We start from the raw sequence: 15,545 nt of genomic DNA, 5'->3' as shown, positions 1-15,545 counted from the left end.
AATTGCGTACAAGCCGCAGCAGGAGGCATGAATCCATTCTCCAAGGAAAAGAAACCAAACATAAAGCAAGGAGATTGTGGGCACCGCATCCGAACGACAGGAAGACGTAATCCAACCCTAACTGATTTTTGTCACAATAAGACAAAACAAGAGACGATTAAAGTATGCAGTCAAAAGACAAGAGGTGGCAGTCGAAGGACCAGTTTAAAGAAGACAATGCCAACATGGACAATAATGCACAAGTCTTGGCTTCAAGCGTTCGTGTTGCAGGCCATGGAGCCACCTCCAGTAGTAAAAAGATGAGAGTTTGTCCCAAGGTGCAACTAGCGTCCCAGAAGGAAGACATTTCCCATCACACAGTTCAATTTGAGGACCTAAACGGCATTCAATGCTGCCAATGGTGGCAAGAGACGCCGGACACAAAACTCGTCAAGCAGATACTAGTGTGCATGCAGGTGCATTAGGTCATCCAAATGTCACTGTTTTCCATCAGGCTTTTTGAGCGAGTACTAAGAACCATGACTAAATCGTATGATAAATACGGCCGAAGGAGCTCATTCGAATACAAAAAACACCCCATCACTATTTCATTCAAAGCTCACAATTTTGCCAAAGTTTTTGCTATCCCAGAGTAAGGAGGTCGCAAGGTGGCGATACCAAATCACAAACTTCCCTAGGACCGGAAGGAATATTGGGTTAAGTCGGTGGGTCAAGAAATTACAGCGGACGAATTTGATTCTGTCATAAAGGGCACCAGGAGTAGAGGGTTGAGACGTGACTTCGTCAAGGAAGGGCCTTGGCGTTGTATCATGGATGTCATGAAAAGTCAACTAACAAGGGCAAGTAGGGCTTCCAATATTGCCTTAACGCAAATTGTCTTCATAAACGAGGTGGTGTATGATTGGGCATTTGTCGTGGCTGATCGAATGGAGAAGTTCATCATGTTGTAGCACCACACTTTTTACATGCCCCACCATGCCATCGGATTATTTTTGGAGGCTGCACTTCATCAAATTCCTACTGATGTATTCGAGGTACCGCCGAAAGGCAAGTTGGCACAGGGAGAACCACCAGTATTTTATTGGCGACACTTAAATACAGGTGGCACGATGACTCGCCAAAAGAGGGTGATGCAAGAATTGAGCACCAGTGACACTGATAGTGGCCGAAAAGATACTACGAAGAGTGATGGGACTGCTTCAAAAAGCGACAGCTCTCTAGCAGGGGATGAGGATAAGGTGACCCTGCAGCATCCCCACCTAGGTCACTCTTCGCACCCCCTATATTACCCACATTGGCACACTTGGTACCCACTACTTCCACTCCTTCAATTCCGCCATTTGGCCAATGAGGACCGCCTATTGTTATGACACCACCCCCAACAATGACTAAGACAAAAACAATGGTACATGCACAGGTGACAAGAGAGAGGGAAGTAGTCTCTCTAGAGATAACCACCGAGAGTCAGATAGCGGAAGTTGCCCCAGAGCAGATTAGCCTAGATGTAGTGGTTGTAGTTCCAGCAAAAGGTGTGATAGAGATGCACTAGGAGAAAGAGGCAGACGAGAGAAGATCACGAGAGCCTCAAATTAGATTAGAGGTAATTGGCACGGAGGTTGTCGTCACCATTGCTTCTACCTTGTTGGCCAAACCAGTAAGCATGGCACAATTGGCACAACCAGAGACTGAAAAAGTAAAGGTAACGGACGAAACCAGTATGTTCCTGTGACAATCACTCACTCCTGCAAACGTCGATCCCTTCATCCAGTTCCCAAGACGGGAAGAGGTTTGGCTAGAGTACCAGTAGCACCATAAGAGAAGGGAATTTCCCTATCCAGGGATGCGCCAGAAGATGAGGGGGTCATACCAGAGGTGGAAATGGTTGCCATAGGAGGGATGGAGATAGATATGGACCAGTAGGTTGGGCAGGAGAACGAGGAGAGGTTCTCCTATGGGTCGAACGAAGGGAGATCCACAACATACATTAGGGCTCTGGAGGATGTGCTGGAAAGAGGTCAAGTACTTGGACATAATGCCTTGAACAAAACAAGGGAATTACAGCTAATCTAAGCCTACATATGGTGAACGTGCCCCGAACGATTCCTCTCTTGCTTTGAGGCACAAGGGTAGCCAATAGTAGAGACGCCAGAGATGTTGGCAGACTAGGCTACAGAACCTAAATTGGGACCAATCACCAGCACCATGGAGAGGCTTGCACATGAGATAGTAGTGGCGTATAAAGACACCTACTATACTCAGCAGCGCGCGGAGGCAGACAGAGTTGTAGCTGAGAGGTCCAGATAGGTGGAGGCGAAGGCTTGGGAGGAGCTAGCTACTCACTTGGCTAGTCAACAAGCAGCTTGGGCGGCAAAGTGAGCAACGCTCTTGCAGGACAAGGAAAAGGCTAAAAAGGGGCTTGAAGAGGCTAAAGCAGCTAGTGCACAAAAGGAAGCATGGGCCATGGAGGCAATGCTTTTACTGAAAGATGTTGTGGAGGTCAAAACGAGGACACAAAAGGATTTTCGCATCTACGCGGATCAGATCTACGAGTTACGTTGGTTGCTGAACACTCCAAGGACGCAACCTCCCCCTTAGTCTTTGTTTTTCCTTACTGTATTTAGATAGTTGTCTCCTATTTTGTCAATTGTAAGTTGCCAAGAAACAACTTTTCTTTTGGGGGGATTATGTTGTCCGGTTATTGGGTAGTTAGAAGGTTGGCACATCCGAGGGAGTTAAAAGGTCACGACGGTTTGCCTTGCAACCCCTCGAACACTATGTATGCACCATTTCCTTTAATTGAGACATGTTGGTATGGAATACATTTTTGTACAGTGATCAATGAATAACTATAATATTATTATCTCTCTTTACATTCATGTTGAGCACTTAATTTCTATATGCAATTAGTCTTTGTTACCCCATGAGGGTAAACACACCTTGACTTGATCTGCAACCACAAGCCACTTAACTCACTTGATGAACACCTTGAGGTTTGAGGATATTCCAAGTTTCCATGTTATACTTCCTTCAAATCATACTCACGCCTCAAGAAATCAGGCTCACTGGCTATCTCATGTTTGCATTCTTAATTGCAACCCCCAACTTGCAGGCTCACTAGCTATCTCATATATTACTTACAGTATAGATTGCATTTATAAACTCCAACATAAAGTTCTGACATTCTTAACTTTCAGAATTTCATCTTAAGCAAGTTCACCCAGCGATGTTGTAACATTCATTTTTATCCTTTAGCTTGGCTACTAGTTGACTGGAAGTTATTTCTACCCTTCAAACCTAACATTTTGACATTCTTAACTTTCAGAATGTCATCTTAAACAATTTCACCAAGCCATTTTTTAATGTTAGTTCTTATCCTTCGGTTCGGCTACTAATTGACTGAAACCAATTTCTACTCTTCAATTTCTCACTAATGAAGACCCCAATTTAGTCTTGCCAATCTGATTATCAATTAAACCTGATAGAATCTTGCCATGAGCTTATAAACCTCAGACCTGCACTTAAATTTGCCTTCAACTCAGAATTGAACAAGACTTCCAAATTCCACTATGTTTACTTGAATGGTCAATTGTTTTGGTTGAAATAAAATTCATCTTGCCTCTCATATAGGAGTTTGTCTTGAAAAGTCACAACTCTTCAAAGGATGCCAACCTGCTTAAGCAATTTCAATTGATTTTTAGAAAGAATTAGACCAATGTCAGAAATCATTAGGTAATTGAGCAAAACATCTAAGCAATTTTAAGAAATTTGCATGGAATTATGAGAAATTCATCAAAGCATTTTGGAATTCACAGCCGCATTGGGGAAACTACATAGTGATTTTGGATTAAAGGCCACATTGAACAAGATTGTCATAGCATTAGCAAAAATTCAAGGCTAGTCGAGCCAAGAGTATGTAGATTTCCAGAAATTCATGGCAAGTTGCACAAAAACATAGTGTGAATTTCAAAATTTCCATGTCCGTTGAGCAAGATTTCTTCATAAATTTTGGGATTCCCATGTCCATTGGGCAACATTACTTCATAAGTTTCAGAATTCCCATGTTCATTGGGCAAGCTACATCCTGATTTTCGCAAATCAAGGGAGCATTGGCAAAATTGCATACCATTTGCAAGTCAAAATTTGCACATAGATGTGGCAAATGCAGGTTTGGAAGCTTCATATGTCAAGTCCAAATTCTAGGCTTCATAAGGCAAGGTAAAACTCAAGTATCAAGCCCTCATGTGGCAAGTTGATTTGACTGCTTGATGTGTCAAGAGCATTGGAATCCATGGCTTCATATATTAAAGACAAAATTGGAATCCTTGGCTCTATGAGTTAACTTGAAAATGAGAAGGCTATGTGGCAATGACAAGTTCAAAAATGAAACCTTCATGTGTCAAGCAAAAGTCCGTATTCACACCCCTATGTTGCAACTTGGATTTCAAGCCTACAAGTCGCAATTTGACTTCTGAATTATTGAGGTTATGTCTCAATTGGCAGTTCGAATCAATGGTCCTATAAGTCAACTTGGAATTTAGAGGGTCAACTGTCAAGTCGGATTTGGAGGTCTTATGTGGCAAGACCTTCGAACTTGACAATGTTTATGTGGCAAAAGCCCGTAAATGGCACTCGGATTCGGCATGCCAATGTGGCATGTACCACATGAGGTAACTTGGAAATCTAGGCTTGATGTGGCAAGGTGCCACATGAGTATTCATCATATATTTCACAATTGCTTAAGCTTAAACTCTATGCTTGCCAATTAGAAATCAATTTGTCCTTGATCGAATCTTGCTCCTTGTCATGAAATGGACCAGACTTGGGGCTGAAACTCTTGACTAAATTTGATTTGTCAATCCCAAGAGCTTGGCATAAATACTGTAATAACCCTGACTTGGCACCACTGAAATGCTAATGGAAATTGCTCGTCTTCTTTTGTAGTTTTCAGTTTTCTGATTTTTTGGTGTTTTGGAATATATGCTTTTTGAAATAAATAGAGACTCAATGGAAGTAATGAATTTTTAAAAATAAATGAATTAGCTTAAATTTATGAAACCAGCTATCCATTCTCCATTATTTGATGTCCTATTGCATGGAAAATTATAAAGAATAGATTGGAACCTGTGTGTACAATTCAGTTGATTGGCCACATTATTCAGACCATAGCTGAAAATCTTAGTCTCGGCAATAACTCAGCCAACCCAATTTTTTTGGAAAACTCGGGCTTGCCAAAAAAATGGCAATAAATCAGCACTTTTATCAAACATTTTAAAATATAAAATTTCTTAAAATATTCTTACAAACATACTATACAATGTATTTTAATTTTTGACAGTATAAATAATAATTTCAATGTAAAACTAAATGCTAAATATATTCTATAAATATTTACAAATTAATAATGTAGATTATGTATTATCTAATATCTACAACGTAAACTAACTACTAAAAATATTTTATAAATATTTACAAATCAATAATGTATTTTATAATTTTTAATAATATATTTTATATATTATTTACAATATAAAACTAAATACTAAATATATTTTATAAATATTTACAAGTCAATAATATATTTTATAATTTTAATAATATATTTTATTAATCATTTACAATGTAAAACTAAATACTAAATAGTAAATATATACTATAAATATTTACAAATTAATCATTTATTTTATATATTATTTACCATGCAAAACTAACTATTAAATAATTTATAAATATTTACAATGAAGTGACGAATCGATCAAATAAAAAAAATATTTGCATATAAATTTTAACAAAATTTAAAACTGAAACACAATCGACGGCTAACATTTTTTGCAGCTACAGTCAACTTGCAGTTGCAATGGGAAAATGAATGAATTGTTGCAGTTGAAGTTCGAAGATTCCAGTCTCCCCTTTGATTTTGCAGACCTTTTTTTTGCAGTCACGAGACGGAAAAACCCTTATCATGTCATTTCTGCAGTCACAACAGAGATAGACTATTTTAACTCAGTTTAGCTCACGATTTTTTTTACAATATACTCGCACGATTTGGCGATTTTAACTGATAGAACTCACTGCGCGACAAACTAAATATTGGCAGTGATATAAGAGGCGATTATATCAGCTTGCTCAGTGATGCGCGATATATCACACTTTTAGTGAAATATTGCAGAGTTTTTCGTCTATAATTCAGACCCCAGACAGAAATGAGATCAACTTCCTCTTCTACCAAATCACAGTCCCTGAAATGGAATGATCTTGTAACTTGCATAAAATCGTGGCTTTGAAAATCTAACCTATAGCTTTAGATTATCACCCGTAGACCCTGAATCAGATTGTCGGCCCTAATTTAATAATCGCCTTGCAGAGATGGGTAACAACAGCCTAGTTATTAACAGCGCCAACTTCTCATTTGGCACCCAAGTCCAAATCGCTGCTTATTGAGCAAATCGGGGGTGGTGAGAAATGTTTGCTAAGCCCCAAAAATTAATCACAACTCCCTCTAGACAAATCGCCAGGCTTGTATTGGTGACGCCCAGCCTGCAAAGTGATACAACAGCTTGTGGTTAGGTCAATGAAGCTTGTAATTTTCAGATCACTGCCCTCCAGAAATTAATTGGCAGACACAATTATCCAGATCAATGCCTCTTCAATTATAGTTGCAGGTTGCCAATAATTCTCCAGCAAATCCTCTAAATTAATCTTCACAATTAACTCCAACAACCAATCGCAGATAACTATTAACACTACAATGCCAAAAGAGGAATTTGCAAAATTGTATACTTCAGCACAATTTGCAAGAAAACACTTCACAGAAAACGCAGTCTCAACCCTTATAAGCAAGGACTTTGAAAATTCAGAACCTCATATAAGCCACAAAGGCAAGAAAGCAAATAAATATTCAAGTGTGCTTTTTCCAATGAAATGAGCTCATATTTATAATCCCTTGTTGACAAAAATTTCTCAAAAGAACACAACTTGAAATACTGCGAAAGTTTCCCATAAGAACTCAGCTCTTGAAACTTTCCAACACAACTCTTTTAGTAATATCTCTAAATATCATTATTATAATAACATATTATTATTATAATAAGCGACTTTAATAATTAATTAATCACTACGAGCCTGTGCAATTAATAACTACATCCACTGCAAGTGACAGCCAACTGCCAGAGCCACCCACTGCACTACCAAAAATAGACTTAATAAAAATAGTAAGTTATAATTGGGACCCCCAAAACACACTGTCAGCTCACGAGGGTCACTATGATGAGCTAACTCCATAAATTGTGTAGACTTAGCCAAAAATGGGGATATTACAAATACCCTCCCCACATGTCTAAGTGAAGGCTATCCTTGCACAACTCCCTACAAATTCCATGTTCTTCCTTTTGAAGACTTTTATTCCATCCAAATCTTGATACTATTTGATTACTTCTCTCTCTCTCTATAAGGCTAGGATACCTCAAAGTCTACTCCACCAAGATTTTCAATTTCAAGAGACTTGCATAACCTTAAACTACTACCACCTACACTTACCCTTTGTAATATCATGCCATGCTGATTCATGGATGTTAATTTCAATTTCAGCTTCTTTGTTTGTATTATGTATTTTAATTTGTTTCTTTTTTTTGTGATTTTATAATATTATTTAGTAGAAATTCTTCACCTTTCCACGATGTCCAAGATATTTTTGTCCTTGAAAAGGTGAAACATCAGTAAAACATTATATGCATCCACTTTTTACACAAAATAAGAGATATAATTACCAACTCTTTGATTTTAAATTTACATAACATACAATAATAAGAATTTCAACATGCATCAAGCATGTTCTATGTGCCCAACAGCATCTCACTTTTAAAATTTAAATACTAAAAATGTAATTAGCCTACAAAACTTAAGACCCAAAAAAGGCATCTGAATAGCATAACTCTTCCAACACATCCTTCCACGCAATTACTGTATATATGACTGCATAAATCATGAAGATCATAGGTGATCTGATCCACCATGACCGATTGCAATACACTAAGCCAGCCAGAATAAAATTATGAGATTAAGGATTCTCCTGCAATTATCAATTATGTTTACAAATCCAAGGCAAAACTCTTAATCATTTTCAAGATATTTGTAATGAAATTTGCAAAAGGGATATCAAATAGGAAGCATACCGAGCCAGATATCAGGTTTAATATCCCTAAAAGGAAGATTAAACCTCACTTGGTTTCTTGTATCCCAAGCCAATCCACCCACTCCAGTCACTTGAAGAAGATTAATATCGGGTACCAAAAGGTGACTTTGACCACCTATTTTTCCAAGAAATTTTTGAACATGTAATTGAATATGTTCAAATGAACCCACCTGTATAATAGAAGAATATCAGGAAAACAAATGTAGGTAACTACAAAAAAACATCCTGAGCCAGCAAGAGATTCATAAAAGAGTATACTTTACAAAAATAAGAAACATGGTTTACTTTATGAGACTAGGTAGTCGTAAATCACTAGAAAAAAATACCGCTCCACAAAATGTGCAAAGCAATTCCATGTAAGACAACAATATGAATCCAAGCACTTTGAGGGTCTGTAATATCCCCTTCACAATATAAAATCCTAATAATTTTTCAAAATAATAATCCTGTGATGAGTAAACAATATTATTAATAATTGATATATTAATATAACCTAATATTAGCATATAATATTGATCAAATAATATAACTAATTACTCCATATAATATTTTAAAATTTAAAACTAAGACCAAGCTAACTAAGTCAAGTTAATCCATTCATGTACTAATGGTCTATAAGTCACGACCCTTAGAAAGACATTTGTATGAATATATATATCACATATTAAATGTGTAAGAGAGCATGGAGGATCAGAGGAAATGTATCAAATAAGGAAATACATTAGACACCAAACAAGAGGGCCCACTGCTGGCGAAACAGACAGATAAATCAATTAGCTTCCGATGTGGATTGAAGGTAACGTAGAGTATGAAAGATAAAATAGGCAATTCACATGGGAAGTGGGATACAAGTCAGAAATACAAGTTCAAACATTAAAACGTTTTTGACAACTTATATGCCACATGGAAAGGTGGCCCCTACTTCTAACCACAAATGAATATAAATGGAACTAGGTTATTACGTGGCGGGCATACATAAGCAAAGCTGAATTAATGAGAATTCAAGGAAGGGAAGAAAGGAAGTATTTGAACCATTAAAAGGCAGTCATTCTTAAATAAAGGTGTGCAAATTTAGCGTGAGCTCATTGTACTTATCCATTTATAAAGCATAATCCACATCAGCCACATAACCACCGAATAAGGAGAGAGTAGATACCAAACCCGAAATTATAGGGAGCATATTGTATAAGGTATGTTATGTTAAAGTAATATCTTTATTAATAAGAAAAAGTACCCTTAAGGTATGTAATATTAAGATAATATATTTATTGATAACTCAAGAGTTTATTTTTCCTTTCACAATTATTAATTAAGATATATATATATTGTTTATGCATTTGTATATGCATAATTGTACTTGAAACATATTTATTCAGAATAATATTTAATAATTGATATCATATTTGTGAAAGAATTAATTGATATAATACATTATGAATCTAAGTAATTGATCAAACTTTCATAATGCCAATGTTTACAATCATCTCTATGTGAATGGATATGTAGAGATTGACATTACCTTTATTAAAATGTCTAAGATAGGATTGATGAAACCTCATAGTGCCAATGCAGGAAGTGAGATCCTCGTATAAATGGCTATCATGCCAATGCAAGAGATGAGTAATTGTGTATGAATAGCTTGATGAGAAAGGGATAATATTGTGTCATTCTATTGGACTAACACCATGGAGATTAATGAGACTCGAAGTATGGGGTATGCGAGATGTTAAGATCTCCATTTGACCACCATGGTCGAGAAACAATAGATAATCTCCATGTGCTAGAATATTCTAATGTTGTCAATATATGCATATGTGATTGGCTTTGAATAGAGGATGTCCCGTCCAAGAAGAATCTTAAGGGGTGTGCCCCTGGGAAGACGGCAAGGTAGCTATGAGCTAGGAAGCCCGATCTGGAGACGTCCTTAAGATTGAGGTTAAATTAGAGGGTAGAATAGTACAAATATAATTGTTATATTATAATTCTAACAATTGTTTGCAGGTATTACTTGTCCCAGATGGTGGGGACATTATAGGGTCAATGCTAGCTCAACAATTTTAAGATTTTAGAACTTCAACTTTTACACTTATATCTCAAAAAATTGCAAATGTCTTTAAAAAGTTAATCAACCAGTCAAATTAAAGATCATATACTGTATGAAATACTTAGCATAAATGTTGAGGCACAAAACAGAAATCGTGCAAACGTAAAAATATTCACTTTCATCCAACCATGAGGGCATCATCCATATAAGGAAAAAATCATTTTGAATCAATGATCACTCCTCACAACAGCAGAATAATTGCCGGAGACAAAGATCAAAGCAAGGGTTGAATGAATGAAGTTCAATTTATGTGTTCAACACTATTCTTGAATATTGCTTCATTTTGGGCTGATTGCAAGAAAATTTCTTCCTAGAGGTTACAAGTTCACATTTGCAGGGTAGAATAGTGTTTTCTCAAAGAAAGACTACTAATGAAGCATCCCAAAATTATTTGATATATATGTGTTCAACACTATTCTTGAATATTGTTTCATTTTGGGCTGATTGCAAGAAAATTTCTTCCTAGAGGTTACAAGTTCACATTTGCAGGGTAGAATAGTGTTTTCTCAAAGAAAGACTGCTAATGAAGCATCCCAAAATTATTTGATATACAGACATTAATGAAGTTCAGTAGTGAGGTCAATCATCACTATCAAAAGAACTCTCCTTAAAATTATCAATGTTCAGCTTATTTTGTGCTCTATTTCACATGCTTATCACTAGTGAACTAAATTTTCATAAGATGGACAAGTATGCCAACCTGAATTTGTGTTGCATGTGTTTCTGTCACTCGAGCATTTTTTCTGTAAATGCGACTTGATGAAAATCTACTGGCACCAGAAATACTTCTTGAATCGGTGCTTGTAGTCACTTCTCTTGAATCAGTACTTGTAGTCACTTCTCTTGAATCAGACTGAACCAAATAAGGATTGAAGTATGGAATAATATGTGGAAGCCATGGTTCAAGCTTCTCAGGATGAAGACGATGCCAATTCTCAAGAGAGTTGATTGCAACCATTGCCAAAGGAAAATGCTTGATAATGTCAAGAAAATAACAAAACACAAATAAATTATAACCATCCCCACACACATTTTTTAGGGAAGCTGATTCAACAAACTCACATATACTGTAAATGAACTAGATCAAGATGTCATGACTTGAGCATTTTACATCAACCATTATTCTGAATATATTTCTAGACATCAGTATTCATTATTGCAGGCAAATCCCTGGAAAAGATTACTTCTAAATTCCACTTACAACATTTTAATCAAACTAATGCAAATGCAACATTTATACTGTAAATGAATTAAGGTGGCACTCAAAGCAATCCTTCCATAAACTTCACATTTTATTTACAGAAAGTTTGTCTGAAAATGAAACGGATTATGAGCTGGTCCAAAACATGCATGTCAATGGTTTCAAAGATAACCTTAAGTGAGCTTAATTTGAGTGCGAACCAGCATTCATAGGAAATCTTCCTTTATACACTCCAGTATGAATGTTAGACAATTTACCAGAAATTTATGGGCATGAAAAATCTGTTACACTTTTTTATATACCCTATGTATATTCATTTCTTAAATTTTGCACTGTGAGATTTATGAACTATGAATGTCACACGGCGGTTAAACTGTGGAGGTGTATGCTAATATGAACCACTAGTTGTACTTCTGACAGAAAGTGATACCCATTTTTGGGAATATACGTGATTCAATATTATTATTTTTCACTTTATTATATGGGTCTAGCCCCGAAGCATCATATTGATCAACCAATATATATATATATATTCTAAAATACAAATATTAATAATATAATACAAGAGTAACCCAAGACATTCCCAACCTTTTTAGGTATGTCCCTGTTCCTGGCACATTTCAAGGACGGAATTGCTTAGGGGACATCCCATAACCATCCCTCAAAATACAAAAATGTTTGGAAACATCCCCTAAAAGAGGGGAAGAGGTAGAAGATTGGAGGAGACTACTAACCATCCCCAAGACAGTTAGGGACATCACAAATGTCCGTGACCATCCTGAGGACAACCAGCCATCCCCTTCAAAATGTTACAGTTTTAAAATTAAAAAACACTCAGAATTTTATTATTAAAAAAAAACTTCAATATTATTCCATTTTGGGCCCCCACCCCCAACTCGTCCTACATGAAGATTTTAATTGTTAAAATATGTTGTTCACGGTTAGTTATGCTGTGTTTATGAGGAATCCGTATTTATATCAATAATTAGTACTCAAATCTGTTGTTATATTAATCGTATTTTTCTCACATAAATAAATCTAAGTTTGTATCAGCGACACAGATAAATTAGATCAGCTATCATCGTTGATTATTTTCAGCATTTGTAGGTCCCTAAATTCATACCAGCAATGTTAATTGTTGGGTCCATTGCTCATAGTTGGATAATTTAATTGACATAGTTTCCAAAGTTTGTTGCTGCCACTTTTACAATTCATCAAGATTTATTTCATGAGGGTTTTTTCATCATCCCAACTTCCACATCATAAGAAAATTGCATATTTCCTGAGTTTTCTCAGTTGGCAAGATCATAGGCTTCGAGAGTTCTACAACCCAACCATCAAATGTGTTTGTAACTATACCAAGAAGCATTAGCACAAACTGCAATATCAATTTGTGCTATGTGGAGAAACAACAAGGCACAAAATGCCATCAGGAACTGGATGGATAATGGAACGTTTAGAAATAGCTGGTAAGTGTTATCAAACGATGTAGTAGATCTGACAAGACCTAAAGTTCATTAGAGCATAACATCTCTCATAACATAAGCTATTGCGACAATTGCCTCTTCATCATCTTCAAAGGTGCCATGGGCAACATAGTTTCATCTAAGGATTAATTCTCTACAATTGACTCATGTGCTTCTATGACAATATCTATGGGTGATGATTCAATGGCCAATGCTAAAACACTAAGCTCAATTGGAATGCATGGTGGGTATTTCAACAAGGATCATTCAGATTCTCTACATAACATGCTGCATCGCGGGGCATGCATGCACCACCTTGCACGCACGGTTCTGCATGTGGAACTATGCTTAGTGTGCATGCAGAACTACTGTAACATAACCTTCGGCAGATTCCCTAACAATGGAACCCTATAAAATTGTGGGGGGGCCTATCCTATCCTAGCCTATCCCTATAAATTTTAGGGTAGGCCCTAAAATAGATTATTGTAGGGGGCCCCCTTCATATTATTGCCTATATTTTTGTGGGCCTATCCTATCCCCATCCCTATGTTGCAGATGCCCATTCATTCGATTCGCCTTATCGGACCCTAGCCCCGTAGGGCAAATATTAATAGTGGAGATCCCCTTCAAGTGTTTGATCCGTAGCCGCATCCCTATGCAGACTTCGCCTATAGAATGGTAGGGGCGGCCCCACTGATTCAGTATGGATGCAATGAATGGACGGCCAGCAAAACTAGGTGGTAGAAGAGCCTGCCTTTGATGTTTCCATGTCCGACCAGCCCTGTGTACCTTCCTAGTTTTCAAACTTACCCTCTGTCTATTAGATTACTCAAACAAGTCCAAGAAGCAAGTTGAGTTTTCTCCAAAACAGAGTCGTGATTTGCAATCTTGAAGATGATTCACCAATCGCCCTCGGATTACACCTTGTGCCTAAGTCATCTTACAAGGCTCTTCTTACTCACTTGAATGATGTGGCTAAGCAACGAATGATTATATTTATCAACTAAATTGCTACTACCTTCAGCAATTAATGAGACATGAAATGGTTACAACTTAGAAGACTTCCTTCAATACCCTTCTCCACCAGTGTTTGTTATGATTGTGCCTAAGCAAGCATTCTGGAGAAAAATATGAGAAAGGCTAAGAGAACTTTGAAACCCTTGGGTTGATTCATATTACTCTTGGCATAGTTTGCAAACTCTACGAGTACTCTCAGAGTTGTTGAGTACTCTCATTTTTTTTCACTAGGCGAGTACTCCCAAGTTTAACTCTCATGTTTTTATAGATGTAAAAAAATGTAGTTAAAAATGTCGATGTAGGTAAAATGCCGATTAAGATGTGTTTTTCACATGATGTTAGTGGTGTAAAACTATACATTTTCTCTATTGAGATGTCAATTTCTAATTTAATACATTTTGTAATTGAATTCTACAAAAAATATATGTTTCTTTATGATATTTTGATTTTTAGCACTTTCTAAGTTGCCGAGTTTTTGACGAGTTTTTATCAAGTATGTGCCGAGTTTTTGCCAAGTTGAAAATTTTGGGTTTGCCGAGTACTCTCTGAGTCCGAGTCTACGAACTATGACTCTTGGGACTCTCGTTCCTAATTTGTCATTCAGCAAGAAGAATGAAGTTTTAGCCAAGTTTCGACACTTCAAGGCCTTAACTAATAAATAGAAAAGCAAGAACATCATTATCCTTCACATTGACGATGAAAAGGAGAATGTCAACAAACAGTTTGAGGACTTGTATTCTACCAAAAAATGGTCATCACATTGTTCTATATAGACCATAGCAGAAAGGATGAATAGATCCTTGAAAGAAATGGTAATCTGCATCATACTCTCGTGATTATTAGGTTAAGGCAATAAATTATGCTAACTACATTGCAGTCAACACAAAACCTTGCAAGGGATAACTCGACATTGGAGCAGCAGTCACAAACCATCAACTAAGCACCTACAAACTTCTGGATGTCAAGATTGGGCCCACATATCTTTAGAGAAACACAAGGCCCTGTAACATCAATGCTACTCTCCAAATAGCCCCAAATGCTCCAAATATGAACCTAATTTAAGATAATGACAATTAGGATTTCTTAGCATTGAAATATTATCATTGTTCTAGGATTTTATTTTTTAAATTTTCTACTCTTTTTTAGTCTCATCTTAAATCTGGAAATGTAAAACAACTCAATGAGACACTTTCAAATTTCCACACATGATCTCAAATTACCCAAGACTTTCTACCAAAGGATCATAACCTTAACTGCAATATGTAAAGGAAAATGCTACCTATAAGCATTAGGCATTGTCAATAGTATTTAGCCTGGAAATGCAATATACTGTAGATATACATCCCCTAGAAACGAAACAGAAGCTCTTCCTGCTCATTTAGTGATAAATAAGAATTCCAAAGGCATCGCACCATTACAAAGAATGAAGAGAACAGTTTTGAATAAAATATGCATATAGAATCAGCTAGTAGACTCTACAGAGCTCAAAAGCCAATTTCCACGTTATGTTCATCTTTCATATTCACATATCAAGATTCTTCCACTTGGCTGAAAGAAAAAGAGTCAATC

The 15,545-nt window shown here is 36.6% G+C and overlaps 1 protein-coding gene across 2 annotated transcripts in view; it reads right to left on the bottom strand.

The window, feature by feature from the left end:
* The window catches only part of LOC149555502 (uncharacterized), a 178,096-nt gene extending 165,030 nt beyond the window's left edge, over positions 1–13,066 (bottom strand). The window contains exons 1-2 of one of the 2 annotated variants that reach the window (XM_089829571.1): positions 10,993–13,066; positions 8,169–8,358 (exon numbers count right to left, since the gene is read on the bottom strand). In XM_089829571.1, coding sequence (XP_089685697.1) covers positions 8,169–8,358; positions 10,993–11,250 — 448 coding nt within the window. In that variant the 5' untranslated portion in view covers positions 11,251–13,066. The remainder of the gene's footprint in view (positions 1–8,168; positions 8,359–10,992) is intronic. The other variant, XM_089829570.1, reaches the window with a different exon arrangement.
* Positions 13,067–15,545: the final 2,479 nt, after the last annotated feature.

Source organism: Cupressus sempervirens, chromosome 5, assembly GCF_028749045.1.
Source record: "Cupressus sempervirens isolate cs-2001-9-10 chromosome 5, ASM2874904v1, whole genome shotgun sequence".
In the NCBI taxonomy this organism is placed as follows: Eukaryota; Viridiplantae; Streptophyta; class Pinopsida; order Cupressales; family Cupressaceae; genus Cupressus; species Cupressus sempervirens.
This window is presented reverse-complemented; position numbering and strand designations above follow the sequence as displayed.